The sequence below is a fragment of the Ceraceosorus guamensis genome (genome assembly GCF_003144195.1).
Source record: "Ceraceosorus guamensis strain MCA 4658 unplaced genomic scaffold IE81scaffold_123, whole genome shotgun sequence".
Taxonomy (NCBI): domain Eukaryota; kingdom Fungi; phylum Basidiomycota; class Exobasidiomycetes; order Ceraceosorales; family Ceraceosoraceae; genus Ceraceosorus; species Ceraceosorus guamensis.
The window spans coordinates 11,661-29,809 of NW_020290118.1; the positions used below are offsets into that span (position 1 = coordinate 11,661).

General features: G+C 55.2%; 1 protein-coding gene across 1 annotated transcript; it reads left to right on the forward strand.

The window, feature by feature from the left end:
• Positions 1 to 1,894: 1,894 nt before the first annotated feature.
• Positions 1,895 to 16,606, forward strand: IE81DRAFT_350241 (acetyl-CoA synthetase-like protein; the record flags this gene model as incomplete). The annotated part of the gene is made up of 5 exons (XM_025516499.1): positions 1,895 to 3,458; positions 3,530 to 8,065; positions 8,134 to 12,794; positions 12,873 to 15,582; positions 15,651 to 16,606. 5 exons carry the CDS (start codon positions 1,895 to 1,897, stop codon positions 16,604 to 16,606), a joined length of 14,427 nt encoding a protein of 4,808 aa, XP_025366518.1.
• Positions 16,607 to 18,149: the final 1,543 nt, after the last annotated feature.

Genomic DNA, 18,149 nt, shown 5'->3' on the forward strand with positions numbered 1-18,149 from the left:
TCAGACTCGGGCTTGCGTTCTTGACTGATGAACTGCTCTGGTGGCATGCAGCACGCGCTTCAAGATTTGAGCTTGGTAGGTATGTACGTTGGAGCGGCAGCAGCAGCTAGAAGAATGTGCAATCACAACAGGGGAAGACGAGGCAGCAGGCGATCAAGACGTTTCATTTGCTGTGGCCTAAAATTTCTTCCTCGATCCAAGACTCGGACAAGTCGCCGCTGCGCGCTGTGCAGTAGCGTCATCGCCCGTCCCACTTGCAGCTGCGAAACAAGAATCACGAATCCAACCTCCGATCTGCGCGGCCTGCTGTGAGAATCCTCGCAACGCTGCTGCTGAGGCGCCGCCCGCGACTGGACTGCTAGCGTGGCTTGGCACCTGCAAGCACAGACGTGGAGGAAAACGAGACAGGAACTCGCATTCGTGATGAAGATTTTTAGCAACCACGTTTGTTGCGACCTTTTGGGATGGACAATGTGAATCGGAGCATCGAGTGGCGAGTGGCGAGTGGAGAAAGATTGGCAGTTTGAGTCCGAGCGAGTTAGGCGGAAATAGGGCAAATTGATCAGATCGACACACAAGATTCACGTGATTGGCAGAAACGTTCTCACAGCAAATCACGTGACCTCATTCTCGATGTGATGTATTGCAGCAATTTTCAATCCGAATCGAATCAAAAATGAAAATCAAGGCCTCTTGAAAATTCAATTTCTTGATCATTGATCCACGATTCGTGATTCAAATTCTAATTCAAAATTGTCAACTAGAGCGGCGTGCGCGAGCATGCACGCAGTTAAGCGCTTTGCCCCAATTTGCTCCGCGCGAGACACACGCGCGGGCGCGCGCGCGCTTCTTTGGTGAGGATCGAGCTGGTGTCTTGTCCGCTGCATGCTGGTGGCATGCAGGTCGAGCCTAGCAGCATCGGATCGGTGTGCGGCCTACTGTTGCGCGGCGCCCAACACTTACACGGCTCTTCCGCTACCATCACAGCGATTATCATTCACGACCCCGCCATTTTCGGAAACATCCGTCTCTGGCCAGAATTGGCTCCTACAAAGTCCACAGAGAAAGAGCTCTGCGGCAGTCATCAGAGGATGAAGGCAGGCAAGACGGCGGTCGTTGTTGATCTGCACGGTTGGACGCCATGGCCCACGTTGATCGTACGCCGACAAGCTGGGCGACGATCTGGTTTCGCCCGGGTCATCTGATTATGCATGTACCTAACCCTTTCTCGCAGGCGACGGGAACGAGCGATGCTTGCTCCACACTTCGCACGCCAAGCAAGTCGGGGGAGCACATGACATCGCTCATGAGCGCAGATTTTTCCTCTTGCTTCCGTCTCTGAGCACTCACACGCACCTCGTCGAAGTTGATCATCTTTCATCTCCTGCAAGTCATCGACCCAGGAACGAACGCATTGCATAGCCCCGTCGGTGGGTTGGAAGACGCGCAGCGGTACCAGTAAAGCGCGCTGATGCAGCTGCTTGCCTTTAGCATTGACTTGCCGTCGAGCTCTTGGCGATGGGTTAGGTTGTTCAAGCCCATGGAGGAGCTGCGGCAGTGATGTCGACGCCTCGATGGCGTGCCAGAGTTCTCCGGCATTTGGCACACTGACATCGGCACTGGATGCCGGTGGCGATGCTGCCAGAACGGATAATCGATGTCAGAGCTCTCAACTCCTGATCAATTTGGACTAACTCATGATGACATTCACGATCGAAGCGATCGCCAAAAGCCCGATGCCTGGGCAACACCTCAGCTTCAAGGCTGGCATGCTGCGAGGCTTCATCCAGATTCTCAAGCTGCAACACGTCAACGTCGCTCCTTCTCATCCTCACGACCTCCTCCTGACGACATCAAGGACAAACTGATCGTTGGCGTCTTCTCCCTAGCAACAATGTCGGCATCCGTACGCACAAGATTTCCTCGACTCGACCTTTGGCGGTTTCGAGATGATGATGAGGTCTCGAAGCCCGTCGGCTATACGTTTGCCGCACAGATGGACTCCAACGGACCTCAGAGCGCGCTTCAGGCCAAGCATAAATTTGCAGCTTGGCTGATGAGCTTGTGCGGCCTCGAAGAGGTCTGCTTCTCGTTTAGCTGCGTCTCAAATTCCCAAAAGCACTGCTCGCTCATACTCGCGACTTCTGAGGAAGCGAATCCCACAGAAACCTGTGTGGCACTCAGCGAAACCGAGTCAGACGCAAGCTCGACGTCTAAAGAGCGGCGCACGGATTTCGCTCTGATATACCATGTTGACGACCCGCGCCCGCTGGATGCTTCGCACACATGCTGCGGGGTTGCGGTCCACTATAATGGGGAGATTAGTATGCAGCTCAATGTTGCGCACGTCGACGCTCAAGCTGCACAAAATATCTTCCACGCATTGACTCGCCACATGTCGGGATCTCAAATCGTGCGAGCACCTGAGCTGTCCATTCTCAATCATCCGATGAAGTCCGGCGACTTGCCATCTCCACTTCCCATCGATGAGGGCAGCGATTTCGCAGGGGAAGTCGAGTTGCTTCACTCGGCGTTTGAGAGACGAGTTACAGAATCACCAGATCACGTCGCACTGTCTTATCTTTACGAAGCAGGTCCAAGCCCTGTCTTTCGAGACCTAACGTATGGCGAGCTCGACGCTCTCTCGAACAGGATAGCAATCGCTATCCGCGAACACGTTAAGCGCCACCCTCTCACGGGCACCCAGACCGAGCAAGAGCCTTTCGTCGTGCCTCTCTTTTTAGGGCCGTCCATCCAGATGTACGCGGCTTACTTCGGATGTCTAAAAGCTGGCGTCACGCTCTGTCCACTTCCACTCGACGCACCGGACGAGCGTCTGAGAGACATTCTTGATGATTTTAGCCCCGTGATTGGACTATACAGCTCGGTCATGGGCTGGATGCCACATAGAATCAACGAACCGCATGCGCGCACTCAATGGCTGGATCTGGACAATCTGCCCGATCATGCGACGAAAGCAACCGAATGGCCGTTGACATCACCGCATGACATCGCCTACATTTTGTACACATCTGGGTCGACGGGAAAGCCAAAGGGAGTCCAGATCAGTCATCGCTCAGCCGCGTGCTCGATCTCAGCACACGCACAATCTGCACCGCTTCTGCCAAGAGAGGTGACTAGATGGTTTCAGTTCGCAGCCCCAACATTCGACCCGAGCATCATGGAAATCTTTCTATGCCTTGGGTCAGGCGCTACATTGTGCTCGGCAAAGCGCCAGTTGACATTGTCAGACCTCAATGCCACTGTGGCGGCGTCTAGAGCGACGATCATGATGGCTACGCCAAGCTTGGCTGGTCTTCTCGATCCGCAGAGAATTCCAACTCTAAAGTCTCTCTGGACCATGGGCGAAGCGCTTGGACCCTCAGTGATCGATAAATTTGCGTCGGATAGCAAGACTTCCAACGGCGGAGGTCCGCATGGTCTTTATAATGCGTACGGTGAGTCGCCTTTGGCGCGCCAAACCCGACGCATTGATCACACCTCTGACGAAGTAGTGAACCTGCATCAGGCCCGACCGAGGCTGCCATCAATTGCACACTTCTCAAGATGATGCCCGACTACCGAGGTACGATCCTGGGCGACGCCCTCGAGTCGTGTTCTCTTTTCATTGCAAGAGAGATCTCAGGTCGTGCGCTCGAAGCTGTCGAAGCTGGCATGACGGGAGAGCTGATCATCGGCGGGCCGCAAGTCAGCTCGCGCGGGTATCTCAAGCGGCCCAGTGAGACTGACAAAGCGTTCACGAAGCACGGCGCGTGGGGAAGGGTCTACCGGACTGGAGATCGCGCTAGGATTGTTTGGCGAGAGGATCATCACCCTTATGTAGAGATACTCGGTAGGCTCGGAGGCGCATCTCAACGCCAGGTCAAGATCAATGGCCAACGCGTCGAGCTGAGTGATGTAGAAGCCAGCATTCTCAAAGCCATCAAGCGAGATGACGCTAGCCGCGATGTTCACGCCCTTCACGCATTGCTCGCGCACGGAAAGCAGCTGGTCGCAGTCGTCATATGTCCAGCTCTTTCAGGTGTCGATTCGCCGAGGGAGAAAGTCGTGCAAGGCGCTCTCAGAGCAGCAGCCAACAGCGCTCTTCCCCCGTTCGCCCGGCCCAGCAGGTTCATCATCCGCAAGGACGAGTTACTCTCTGCAAGCGGCAAGCTCGACTCGCGTGGTCTCATAGCGTTTGCCGAAGGCGTGCTAGAAGATCTGCCAAGCGCTCTCCCAAATAGCACTGAACCATCTGAAGAGGGAGGAGACGACGCCACGACATTTCTGCTCAGCGCGCTCAGCCGTGTGCTGGATGCACGTGGCGGTGCACAAACGAGACTATCTTCGAACAGCTCTATCAACGCAGCCGGTCTCGATAGCCTCTCGGCCATGAAGCTGCTCGACCTGACCCGCGACCACGAAGTGCTACGGCACCTGTCTTTGGCGGTGCTTTTGAATCGCACTGAATGTACAGTCACACAGGTCGTCGATGCCTGCAAGCAGGATCCCGCCCGCAAGGAGGAGGGCATCGAAAAGATGCTAAGCAGCTTTGACGCGCGTCATCGCGAGCACTGCGTCCACGCACTTGGCGGAGTGGCTGTCACCTCTGTTCTGCCCGTCACACCAACCCAGGCTGGCATTTTGGCAAGCTTTTTGAGACGAAGATCGTATATTCATCATTTTCCGTACCAACTTGCCTCCGACATCGATGTCGACAGACTCTCGAACAGTCTTGAGCTGGTTGCTGGCCAGCACGAGGCGCTCCGCAGCACGTTCATACCAGTAGACGACGAGCTGGCCCCCTTTGCTCAGTGTGTACTGGCACAAGAAGTGTTGCGACCCGACACGCACGCGCTGCTGCCCTCCGACCTCTCTCCCACGCTGCTTTACGAAAAGGTCAACAAAGAGATGCAGCTGGAAAAGCCTCCGGTCAAATTCCATTGGCTGAAGGATGCTCACACTTTGGTGGTTTCGCTTCATCATGCCATCTTCGATGGGGGCTCGCTTGGCTTATTTCTTGAGGATGTCGAGCGTGCTTACAAGGGTTTGAGCGTTGTCAAGCGACCCGGACCAGCAGCAGCGTCTGCAGAGCACCTCGGCGCACATCTGGACGCGGCATCGACCCTACAGATCGAAGACTTTTGGAAGAAGGAGCTGAAGGGATTTGAATCGCAACCGTTCACAGATGTGGCGGGCCGCAAACCCACTGCATCTTCGCGCCTCGGGCTGTGCGACGCTACAGAGATATTCACAAAGGCCGACGCGAGTGGTCTTCAAGACATTTCATTGGAGGACCTTTTCCAGGCAGCCAGAGCCTATGGAAGCACTCCACTGGCTATCGTACAGCTCGCCTGGTGCCTCATTCTAAACTCATACTCCGAGAGCGCTTCGCGAGATGTTGCGTTCGGTAGTGTAGTGTCCGGACGCATCGAAAGCTGGGCGAGAAAGTGCGCCGCTCCCACATTCGCAACTCTGCCGGCCCGTCTAGATCTTGATGCTACAGACTCTAGGGGCACCATTGCAGGGGCCGTCCAGAACCTTGCAGCTCAAGCGCAAAGAGCGCTGAGTCACAGTCAGATCAAGCTCGGGTCTATCGTCACTCAGGATGGGGCACTTCCATACGACACCCTGCTCGCTCTGCAGCTTTTTGAAGCAGAGCAAGGGCCCTTTCTCGGTGGAGAAGAGCTCCCGCCGCCGCCCATGGATAATGATTTCGCTGTCATGATTGAAGTATGGCCAGGCACTGCGGTGCGCTCGTTGCGCCTCCGTGCAACGTACAAGACTTCTCTTCTTTGCTCTGAAAGCTCCAAATTGATACTCAGGCAATTGCACGGTCTGCTGCAAGTAATCTGTGGCCGCAGCAAGATGCTAGACGCGCGCGAAAGCCCTCTTTCGACTCTCACCTCAGATTTGACGAACGCTGTGCCATCATTAGCTGCCCGATGCATCGGCAGACACGTCGAAGAGCTACAAGGTGACAATGCATTTCTTCATGCCGGGTTCGAACAACAAGCAGAAGCACATCCGGATCGACCAGCGTTGATCTTCAACCGACAAGCAGGTCCAGGTTCACAAGAAGTTGTGACGTATAGGGAACTCGACGCTCTGGCCAACTTCTGGGCACGTCGTCTGATTTCTGCCAACTCTGGAAAAACACTGGTCGATCAAGCCGTGCCCCTCTATGCAGTCAAGTCCATCGACTTGTACGTTGGCCTTTTGGCGATTCTCAAGGCTGGAGGAGCGTGGTGCCCTATCGACCCTACCTTGCCTGTCGCTCGCAAAGTCAACCTTGTGCTGCGTTGCGCAAGTCCAATCGTAGTGGTTGCAGGCGAAGTGGCGGAAGACCGGCGCTTCGAGCAGTTGATGAAGAACCGAGAAGTCGCTAATCTCGTCAAGCACGTGGTGACATGTGATGGCCACGTGGGACGAAGCGAGGCTATAGGTCAGTCGTTGAGCTCGGCTGGAAGCCCCGTCCCTCGTGCGCATGGCGCGCGCTCGCCACGGCAGCTCGCATACCTCATCTGGACTAGCGGTTCGACAGGTGAACCCAAAGGGGTCTTGATCGAACACTTGGCCGCGTCCATGGCGATGCGATCTTTACAAGCCTCTATTCCACATGGCGCGGATCCGCCCCGCACTCTCCAGTTCTCCGCCTTCACCTTCGACGTCTTTGTACAGGATCTCTTCTACACCTGGGGGCTAGGTGGCTGCGTCGTTGCTGCGCCGCAAGGTGTCATGATCGATAGTCTGGCTCGGCTTGCGTCAGACTGTCAAGCCACTCATGCCCATCTGACACCAGCCTACGCAGCTTGTGTTTCACGCGAAGAATGTCCCACTCTGCGTTACGTTACGATGATAGGAGAGAAGCTCAGCGAAGAAGTAGCGCTGGACTGGAGTGCAGGCGGCAAAATCTATGCCTTCAACACGTACGGCCCAGCGGAAAATACAGTGGTATCTACCTGGCGGCGCTTCACGCCCGATGACGCCATGAAGGCCCAGAATGTAGGATTTCCCTTGCCTAACACCTCATGTCTGGTACTGCGGGACGACGGCCTGCCAGCGCTCCTTGGAGGGACTGGTGAACTTGCCTTGGGAGGTGTACAGGTTGCTCGAGGGTACTTGAAAGACGAGGCAAGAACGCGAGCCAAGTATCCGACGACTAAACAAGATGGTCGCATCTATCACACAGGTGACATGGTCAGAATGCTACACGACGGTAGTATCGACTTCATCGGCAGGCAAGATGATTTGGTCAAATTGGGAGGCATTCGTGTTGAGCTCAGCGAGATCAGTCATGCTTTGCGTGAATGTCACCCTGTGGTAAAGCAGATCGAGACCATGCTTCTTGCATCAGGAGAGGAAAATCAGGCGGCCAAGGTCATTGTTAGCTTTTTCGCCTGCCCCAGTCTCGGAGATGGCAAGACAACAACATCAGTCCAGGATGCCGTGCTGTCCGCGGCCAAATCGCAAGTCGCCAAGCACCTGCCTGACTATATGCATCCAGCCCACTACATTTTGGTTCCAGAAATTCCGCGCTCTGCTTCCGCCAAGACCGATCGAAAAGGTCTTGCAGCAGTATTTTCGAAACACTTGGCTCGGGCGGTGATCCAATCAGGAAAACATCAGACTTCGCAATCAGAGCAGATCGATCTCAAGGAGCCGGCCTCGACCGTGGCTCAGTGTCTCGCCGAGGTGGTTGGATCAAGCTCTCTTCCCAAGGACATCTCCAGGCTCGCCAACGCGACCTCTCTGCGCGCGTCTGGCTTGGATTCGATTCGAACGATTCGATTAGCAGTCAAGCTACGCTCAGCCGGTCTGAAGTCCCCGCCCGCTGTCGAATTGATGCGCTTGAGGACGTTCACGCAACTCGTTGTTTTGGTGGCCAAAGTCAACGGGCTCACGGACCAGAAGCTTGCAATAGCAAAAGGAGACGCCACCGGCTTCGACGCTGCAACAGAACACAAACGCGCGCTCGATCGCTTCAGCGACAAGTGGAAGCGAAGCGCAGAAGCCACACTGGTTGAACAGCCTGGTGATGTAACGTTGTCAGGCCAGAAACCCTGTGAGTCTTCTTCGGCTTCTGCTAGAAAGCTGTGTTACGGTCCGAGGCTGAGACTCATCTTCTTGCAGTGCTCCAAAACCTCCTGCCATGCACGCATTTGCAGCAATCTCTTCTCCTGCAGACTCAGAAAGAGGTGCAAGCGTACTGGGGCAGCACGGCGATCAAGCTGGGTAGGACAGAAGCAGCTTCAGTGAAACGAGCCTGTTTGGCAATAGCGAGTCGAATAGACGTGCTTCGAACCACATTCCTGCCAACCGCATTGCTCGGCAGCAGCGACGCGAACCTATCAGGTGGTTTCGTGCAGGCTGTTCTCTCGCCTAGCGCCTTTAATTTGGACTGGACCTGCTGCATGACAAACTCTGATGCTGAGCTGGCACGGCTTGTCACTGAACGTTTGGAATCTGTTTCGCGGGCGCGACATCCATTCTTCGCAGGAAAGCCGGGATGGGCGGTGACGTTCATCAGTGGTGCCGACTCGACCACGTATCTGCTCTTCACCATGCATCACGCTCTGTACGACAAACAAAGTATGGAGCTGATACTGTCCAGCCTTGCCTCGGAGCTTCAAGCTTCGAAAGCTCCTGTAAGCGTTCCATCGCTCCACGAGACTCTCGCACATCTTCCACGCTCCTCGATTTGGGCGCTTAGCGACAGCGAGCTTGGCCATTGGCGCCAGCTTTGCGACCGGTACGCATCTCATTGCTTGCCGTGGTCGTTGCCTGATCTCACAGGCTCGGCACGGAGAGCTCACGGACGCGCTCCGAGAATGTACCACGTCGCATCTCCGCTGCAGCAGACGGCTGCCATGGATCTGGTCGCGGCAAGAGCAGACCTCCCGTCCGTGGCGACGATCATTCAGGCGGCGTATGGCGCGATCCTAGCACACTACCTCGACCAAGCTGCCGTTCTCATAGGTACCACTGTAAGCGAGCGCGTCCACGCGGCGCAGCTGGACAGCGCGATCGCACCCCTAATCGCTACCGTGCCCTTTTTCGTCGAGAGCAGCGGGAAAATCGACGAGGCCTTGGCATCTCTATCGTCACAGTGGCGCAATTCGCTAACAAATCGGCATATCTCTGCCACTTCCGTGCGCAAATTGCTCTCCTGGCCTGCGGATCAACCACTGTATGCGGGGGTGTTTGTTTTGCAAGTGGAGTCGGACGAAAAATCGCAGGCAGCAAAGGTGCAAGAGCATGATTTGTCGAACGCAGGGGCCTTGCAAGTGGAGCACGCGCTTGCACTCAACGTCTATACATCAGAGAGCGGCAAAATCAAGAGGATGATTCTGTCTGCTTCAGCAGATACTTTGTCCGCCGCGCATCTTGACGTCATGCTTCAGCAAGTTCTTGGCCTGATGAACGCAATGTGTTCTGCATCGGCTGGAGCAGACATGCGGGCGTTGATCAGTGCGTTGCCTACTTCGAGCTTGTCCATCCAGCATTTGTCTCCAGCCGCGCGGTCCAGCCAATCAACGCTCGCAAAGGCTCCACGCACGCATCCCTGCTTCTGGATTTCTCACTATGCAAGGACACAGCCCGAGTGGATAGCTGCCGAGCAGGTGGTTGGTCCGCTAGATCAAGTAACGGTGACAGATGCTTCACAAAAAGACTCTTCAGTCCTCAGATGGACTTACAAGATGTTGGATCAGGTTTCAGACTCGTACGCGTCTGCTTTGCTGGAGCGACTCGGCACGGCTTCAGGCAGAGTGATCGGTCTATGTATGGGCAGGACGCTTGAGGCCTTCGCAGCTGTCTTGGCGATTTTCAAATTGGACGCCATCTATCTTCCCATTGCGGAGGACCTACCCGGAGAGCGCAAGCTCACCTTGCTGCAGGACTCGCAAGCGGCGTGTATCTTTACGTCTGACGGCCTTCTCGACGGCGTAGTTGATGGCGCACGCAGTGACGCCTGGGTCGTAGACGTCGACGGTGTGGAGTGGCGAGCTGTCTCTGCTGGACCTGCGAGGGCTGTCGACCTTTCCGACGAGGGCGGCAAAGGCGGATACCTCCTTTACACGTCCGGATCAACGGGCAAACCGAAAGGTGTGCTTGTCAGTTCTGCTAATCTCTCTGCCTATGTGGAGGGTTTCTATGCCGTCCTCAAGTTCTACTCGAAGCGATCGTGCGACTTGGCTGGCAGAGGAAAGTATCTCAACTTGGCCAGTCGTGCTTTTGATCCCCACTTGTCTCAGATGTTCATGGCTTGGCGACTAGGATACGCTGCTACCACTGGGCCTCGAGCCGATCTCCTCGAGGATCTGTCCCAGACGGTGACTAGGCTGCAAATCACGCACATAGGTATGCTTCCCTCGCTCCTCGAGCAAGCTGGACTGACTCCAGAGAGTGCGCCCAGCCTTGCAGTCGTAAGCGTCGGGGGAGAAAAGATCACTCCATATGTCCTCGACAAGTGGGGCCGCGAGAGCGGGACCGGTGAAGTCGACGGGCAGCAAGCCCTCGTACTGAATCTTTACGGCCCCACTGAGGTCACAATCGGCTGCACCATGGCGTGTGTTTCACGCGATTCGAGCCCACGCAATATCGGCTATCCTGTCGGCAACGCCTCAGTAGTAGTCCTAGTACCAGGCACCAGTCACGTTGCCGCGCGAGGCGAGCAAGGAGAACTCGTACTTTTGGGAGATCTCGTAGCTCTGGGCTACCATCACAGACCAGATCAAGGAGGTTTCGTCATTCTCACTCTGCCCGACTCTTCGAAGCATCGAGCTTACCGTACTGGCGACATGGTACGGATGCTTGCGGATGGCACGATCGACTTTCTAGGCCGCACTGATGAGCAGATCAAGATTCGTGGGCAGAGACTTGAGCTCGGCGAAGTAAGCGAGACTGTCAGAAGATGCGCCTCAGCTCTCGGCTATTTCGTTCAAGCGGCTGCAGCATACATCAAACACCCATCTCTTCCTGCACCGAGGCTCTGGGTGCATCTTTGCGTCGACAGAGAAGCGCAGTGTAGTCAGAAAGAGCCCATCGAGATGGTAGACCATGAAAGCGACTCACAGCTCGTCACCTGGGCTCATGTTGAGCTGGTAAAGGCTCTACGCAGCGAGTTGCCATCCTTCATGATCCCCACTCCGATCGTGTATCGCCGAATGCCTCGCCTGCCGTCGGGAAAGGTGGACATCAAGCGAGCCAATGCTCATCTCTGCCAGTCTCCAATTGGACGCCTCTTGGAGCCGCTCGGTCCTCCAGACACAAAAGCCCAGCAACAACAATCCGGCGCAGACGACCTGACGTACGAAGAATCGCGCATTGTCGACATGATCGCATCGGTTATGGGCTCTTCACCGCAGACAGGTACAGCGAAAGTAACCGGCAGTAGCAGCGTTTTCGAGCTTGGGATCGACAGCTTGAGCGCGCTAGGTCTCTCTCTGAAACTTCGACAAGAGCTGCACTTGGATGCAAGCGTCGCAGCCGTGTTTCTGGCCGAGACCGTCTCTGGGTTAGCCGCTCTGCCACCTCTTGCATTGACCGAATCTCGGACCGTCGAACATCAGCAACTACAACGCGAACATGCTTTCAATGCCGCGGCTGAGAGGTACGTTCTAGATCGGATTGGCGGCAAGAATGGAGAGGCGCCTCTCGCTAGCAGCATCACGAGCGTGCGACGGGCAATGCCTTTACAAGAAGCGCTTGTTGCTTTGACGATGATGGCAAGAGATGCGGGCGATCTCAATCTCCCTTACATCAGCCACCACGCCTACTCTCTGCGCGGGGGAGATGAGAGCGCTGGTATAGAGCATGTTGTCGAGGCATGGCGCCAAGTCATCACAGACAGCGATCTCCTGCGCACCTGCTTCATGGATGGCCCCGAGGCAAACGTCGTGCAGGTAATCCTGGAACCCACCCCCGAGCTCTTGTCCCGACTGGTAGTCTCGAGAAATGCTGACGACGGTGTGCCATGGAGCTGCTCCGAAGCGGCGGCGTCTATTTGTTCGAATATGGCATCTGCGCCCCCCATTCGAGTTGGCATTGATTGCTCAACCCGCCGCATCCACTTAGCGATACACCACTCTCTCTATGATGGCCATACGCTTCCCATTGTCCACCGTAGGGTAGAAACCATTGCGGTCAAATTGAGTCGCGGCCAACAGGTTGACAGCAAACCGAGTCTGATTAGTTCAGCGTTCGAGGCTCGCGCGCTGGCTATCGTTGCCAAAGCAAACGAACCTTCTGCTGTCGCTTTCTGGCGCAACCACCTGTCGGGCGTCCGCTACGCTTCCAGAAGCGCTCTTTATTCATCATTCAGGCCGGTACCCAACGATCAGGCGTCAGCTCAGATCAAGTCAGAGTGTCGCCGCGTCGAATTGGACCTATCGTCGCTACTGGCTGCGCTTCAAGACAGAGCTGTGCACGAGCACAAGACGACCCTGGCCGTACTACTGCAGGCAGCGCTGGCCATGACCCTAGCGTACCATCAAAGTGACCGCGATGTCGTGTTTGGCACTGTGCTCTCTGGTCGGGGTCCTATCGCAGACGACGACGGTGGCAGTCTTCTGCCCTGCGTAACCACAATTCCGTCACGATTTGATCTGAGGGAGGCACGCAGTGTCAAGCAAGTCGTCGAGATCGCCAAGCGATCTGTGCTGCGGACGTGGCCATACCAGCACACTGCTCTTCGTAGGATACAGACAGCTATTGCTGCGCCACGTAGGCTGTTTGAGACGCTGTTCGCGTTCGAACAGCATACAGTCCGCTCTCCGCTACAGGATGCTGAGGTGAGTAGCATGCGCACGCGAGCATCGTAGCGGTTCCCAGCTTACGCTACTCGCCTCGCCGCGAAAACCGTTTCCCAGCTTCACTTACATGCTGACGAGTCAGCAAGCGTCATCGACTATCCAGTCGCATTAAACGTCGTCCATTCTGGAGACTCGCAGTTGACGGCGGTCTTGGCCTTCAAGCCACAAGAACTCCGAGACGGCATGCATCATGCATTGTATCTTGCTGAAAGTTTCCGCCACGTTCTCAGCGTCGTAGCGGACGCTGGCGAGCAGCCGACCCTGGAGGAATTGGGTCTTTGCTCGTCACCAGCAGTGCCAGACGAGACCATACCGGAAGACGCGGTGGATGCGCACTCCGACGCTGGCTGGAATGCATCAGAACTCAAGGCTCGAGACGTCTTGGCTGCTTTGTTGGATATAGAGCCATCCGGAATCCGCCGTACAGATCCCTTCTATCGGCTCGGGCTAGACTCTATTCTTGCGATTAGGTTTGCACGAGAGCTTCGCGCGGTGGAGATCAGGAAAAGTCCGGTACAGATAGTTCAGGCCGGCAGTCTTGGGACACTGTTCTCGGAAAGGTCCCCGGAAATGACAAGCACGAAGAGCTTCGTTCAGGCACGCTCGGCCGCAGTCTCTTCGTTACCACAGTTGCGCAACAAGGCGCCGTCTTGCTCCACGGCTATCGACTTCAAGCTCAAAGAACTTTTCGTGCCGCTTCACGAAACGGACAAGGCTGAAGCCATCTACCCTTGTACACCCTTGCAATCTGGAATGTTGACTCTCAGCAGCGGTGCAGCGCAGTCTGGATATCGTCAAGTCCATGCACTCCGTTTGCGGTCGGACATCAACTTGGATAAGCTTCGAGATGCCTGGGCATCAGTTGTTGAGACCAACGACATTCTGCGTACTACGTTCCATCTCGATGACTCTGAAGACTCGCAATGGCTGGCCATCGTTCACAAGCATGCACCAATCGTGTGGAGCCATGGACCCGGTTCAACAGCTCCAACTGCATTGGATAGTATGCCACCCGTTGGCGTGACCGTTGATGCAGGGGTTGCACGTTTCGCCTTGCATCATGCAGTATACGACGGCGTGTCGCTGCCCCTAATGTTCGCTCAATTGAGAGAAGCGTACGCCAACGGCAATCGCTTGCCGGCGCGCAAGCCATTTCACGCCGTAGCGCGCGCCTTGACAGCAAATCGTGCCGAGCACGAAGAGTACTGGTGCAACAAGCTAAGCGGATTCAGAGGCATCAGCCCTAGGCCTCCGTTCCCAGAGAAAGTAAGGACACGAGCGAGCTGTTTCCTCGACATACCCGGGCAAAGCGTAAGGACAGCTTGCAAAGAACTAGGCGTCACCTTGCAAGCCATTTGCATGTTGGCCAACGCCATGATGCTCGCGAGCTCGTACGTAGGCCACCGTGATGTCTCTTTTGCACACGTCATGGCGTGCCGTCAGCTTTCCCTCGAAGAGGAGGCGGTGGCAGATGAAGAGGAGGTGATTGGGCCGCTTTTCAACACTGTCGTCAGACGAATTCAAATTCTGCCATTGTTGGCATCTTGCTCTGAGGTTGTGGCAAGCGTGCAGCGAGAGCTTGACGAATCGATGCCGCATCAAGGAGCTAGCCTTGCAAACGTCCAGAAGAGCTGGCGTAAGAGTAACAGACCAGAGCTTCGTCATAGGCTGCTGGACAGCTTGTTCGTCTTCCACAAAGCGATAAACCCTGCTCGTTCAGCGTCGCACGACAAAGCGCCATTATGGAGAGCGCAAGACGAGAATACGCTTGCGGGTAGCGAAGAGGAGTATCCTCTGAATGTCAGCATCGTGGAGCGCGAGGACGGAACGGCGGAAGTGTTGGCCAACTCAAACGTTCTCGACCCGCGCAAAGTAGTGGACCAAATCGCTTCGTGCGCCCGGATGATCCTGCTCCAGCCTCATTGCCGCGCAGTCACTACACTCAGAGGCCTCGAGAAGACGCCGATAGGGCCAGTTGCCGCCACCTTTAGCATAGACGGAGAAGTTGCGACCCGCCCTCTGTCGCCTGAAGAATCGACGCTCAAACAAGCCGTCGAAAAGGTGCTCAATCTGAGCGTGGAGCAGTCGAGCGCTCAGCTTGCCAGCGCGAGTGCGGACGTTCTAGCTGCTGGCATCGATTCCATCAATGCTATCAAATTGGCTCGCCTCTGTCGAGCCAATGGACTCGTGCACGTGTCCGTACCCGTGATTCTACGCGGACAGACTTTGGCAGAGATCATTGCGCTCAGTAACGCCTCGCAAGCACCGCGCGCTACTATCCTTGCCAAGCAGCCGACACCTCTCGATTCGTTGCAGCGCAAGGCCATCGCTAGACTGCCCCTGCCAGAGGCAGACGTAGAAGCGGTTCTGCCGTGTTTGCCGGGGCAAATACATCATCTCGAGGCTTGGTTGGCGACGGGCCGCCGCTTCTACGAAGCTCCATGGGTGTTTGATTGTTCTTTAAAAATCCGACCAGACCAATTGGCGAGCGCGTTGGAGCGTCTTCGTGCCAATTACACGACGCTACGCACCTGCTTTGTTGGCGTCGGTGGCACCGCTCAGCAAGTGATCTTGAAAGCCGGTCGAGCTCCCTCGGTACTGCGCGTCGTGTCGACGAGCGACGACGATAGAGACCGCTTCCTTGCGCAAGAAGTGTTGCGCTGCAACAGCATGTCTTTCGACTTGCGCTCCCCACCTGTTCAGGTCGTCCTCCTTCAAAGCGAGACCAAGTCATTGCTAATCTTGAAAATGCATCACGCACTTTATGGTAAGCTAGCATGCGGTGAATCTAGCACAAAAAAGGCATCACTGACGTAGTCCACCGCAACCCCACAGATGCTTGGTGTGTTTCAAGGATGTTTGCAGACTTGCAAGCGCTGTACAATCGGCCTTCGATCGAGTCACGCGCACCTTTTACTCAATACGTGGATAAGCTTTGCGATACGCGAGATACTCGCATTCAACAGCAGCAATGTTTCTGGGACAGCGATCTGGCAGCAGCACAAGCGACGATCCTGCCGACTTCGCAAGCCGCCTGCCTTGAGAAGACCGCGCGAGGCCCAAATTTGTTGGTCCGAGTGCCCGACGCGGTACACGATGTGGCGAACCTGGAAGCGCAATGCGTTAAAGCAGGGACCTCTCTACGCTACGTTGTGATGCACTCGCTCGCGCGGGTCCTCGGTGAAATTTGCAGCGTGTCGGTGCCGACGTTCGGATTCTACACCGCAGCCCGCTCCGCAGAAGAGGACTTGGACCGAGTAGCCGGCCCCCTCTTGAATGTCTTGCCTGTCGCCATCGACACCTCTATCAGCGTTCGCAATAGTCTACAGCAAGTGCATCGCTCCTTGACAGCACGTCGCAGCCACGAGCAGTCTTCCTTGTCCGACGTGCTCGATCGAAAGGGGTTGACTCAACCTCTCTTCAACTGCTGGCTCAATCTGCTCTGGCACGATCAAGGCGACGAAGGCACTCCAGGCATCCAGGCCACTACTTCCGACACCGAAGCTCTTGTCCTCACGCACAAGAAGCTGCCCGAGGCGGCGGCGTATTTCGACGACAAGAGGGTCATGAAGGCTGTGCAGTCAAGCGAGACGTCACTGGGCTCACATTTGACCTCGCGGCACCGATCTCCCCACAATCTGTACGTCGACGTCCGCCGCACGGCTTCCAACACGCTTGGCTTTGGCGTTCGCCTTGACCTCGCTTTGATGGACTCCGATTCGGCGGTAGGGCTCATGCGGGAGGTTGCAGCACATGTATCACGCACGGTCCAAGAGGAGCTGCACACTTAGACATCATCGAACTTTGACGTGTGTGCCCAGATCTCGGACACCAAATTCATGCTTTTGCTGATTTTTGCGAGAGAGGAACTATAGGTCACCAGGTTGGCTTCGCCCGCGAGGCCGCTTAGTCTTCCGACTGTGGCATATGATTGGTGTGCTTTAAAGGCGCTCGGGCTTGGAAGCGGTGAGAATGGGAAGCGTAGCAGCATGAAGGACATGCCTGTCAAGTTCCAAGTTGAGGGTCAGGGTCAGGTTTGCTGTGGAGCAGCCTCCTAGCGTCTACTGGTATGTGTCGAGAATTTCGCGGCACAAATTAGCGGACATCCTGAAAAGAAATGCGTCAGACAGTCATCCGAGCTTACTTTGAAGAGCACCTCAAGACTGTGCAGTCGGATTTTGTGCCATACAGATGTGCACACGCAATGAGCATGAAGCAGGTCAGCGTTGAAATGGTAGAAAGTCAGGGCGTGTTGATGAGGCAGGGTGTGACTTGGCCACTAAATCAGCAGCAAGGAAGTGTATGAATGGACGGAGGTTGGTTAACAAGACGAGAGGGCACGATGAAGTTCCACTGAGGATCAAGCAAGGAATTGGTCAAACAGTGAACTGTTAGTGCATCGAAGTGAGCGAAAACGATGGGCTAGCAATGCACAGCAAGGACTCGTTGAAGGACAGACGTTAGTGCAAGCTAATGAGAGTGGGTTACAGACAAGCATTGAAGTTGGTGGGCAAGGTGGCAAAAGCGAGCTTTGGCAGCAATCGCAAGGATGGCTCAAGTAAGTAAGAATGCAGTACAGTCAGAGCATGCAGAGTTGGTGCAAGTAAACAAGAGGATTCAAGAGTTAGGGTCACAAGGGTATCCCCAAACAGGGTTTTGGACAGGACTTATACCAGCGTGTAGAGGCTATTGAGGGGCATGTGTGGTGAAAATTTTTATGGGTTAGGGTTAGGGTTACAAGGGGGTCCCCAATAGGGTTTTTGGAGTTTGTGTTATAGGCATTCAGAGGGGCCTGAGGGAAGCCAGCTGGTGAAGCAGCACCCAAAACCCTAGAGATTTGATGGCGTGAGGTCCATCTAACCTCAAGATGGTCTGGTTAGAGTGCCTAACTTGGGCATCTCTGAGAAAACTGTTTGTTCTTTGTTACAGTGACCTACTTGAGGCTGTGGCATGAGACTTTCTGGAATTGGATTGCACAAAAGTCTTTCAGGGAGGGCACAAAGTGCTTCTAAGTTCGGCTTGATACCTTAAGTTCAGTCATCTTCAGCATACTTGACACAAGTTGAGGATCAAGTTGAGGGAAGATGACCTGATGTTGGCTCGTGTTTCCTGAACTTGACACAACTTCTGAGGGGTACTGAGGAGCAAAGGGGGGACCCTTTGGATTTGAGAACAAGTGGCAGGCAGTGTGTCTGATAGGGCATCTTCAAAGAAGTTGAGCTCAACTTCACCTACAGAAGAGGGAAGATGCAGTAAGTTGAAGGAAGATGAACAGACATAGGTTCATGTTGTCAGAACTTGGGTTAGGGTTAGGGTTAGGGTTAGGGTTAGGGT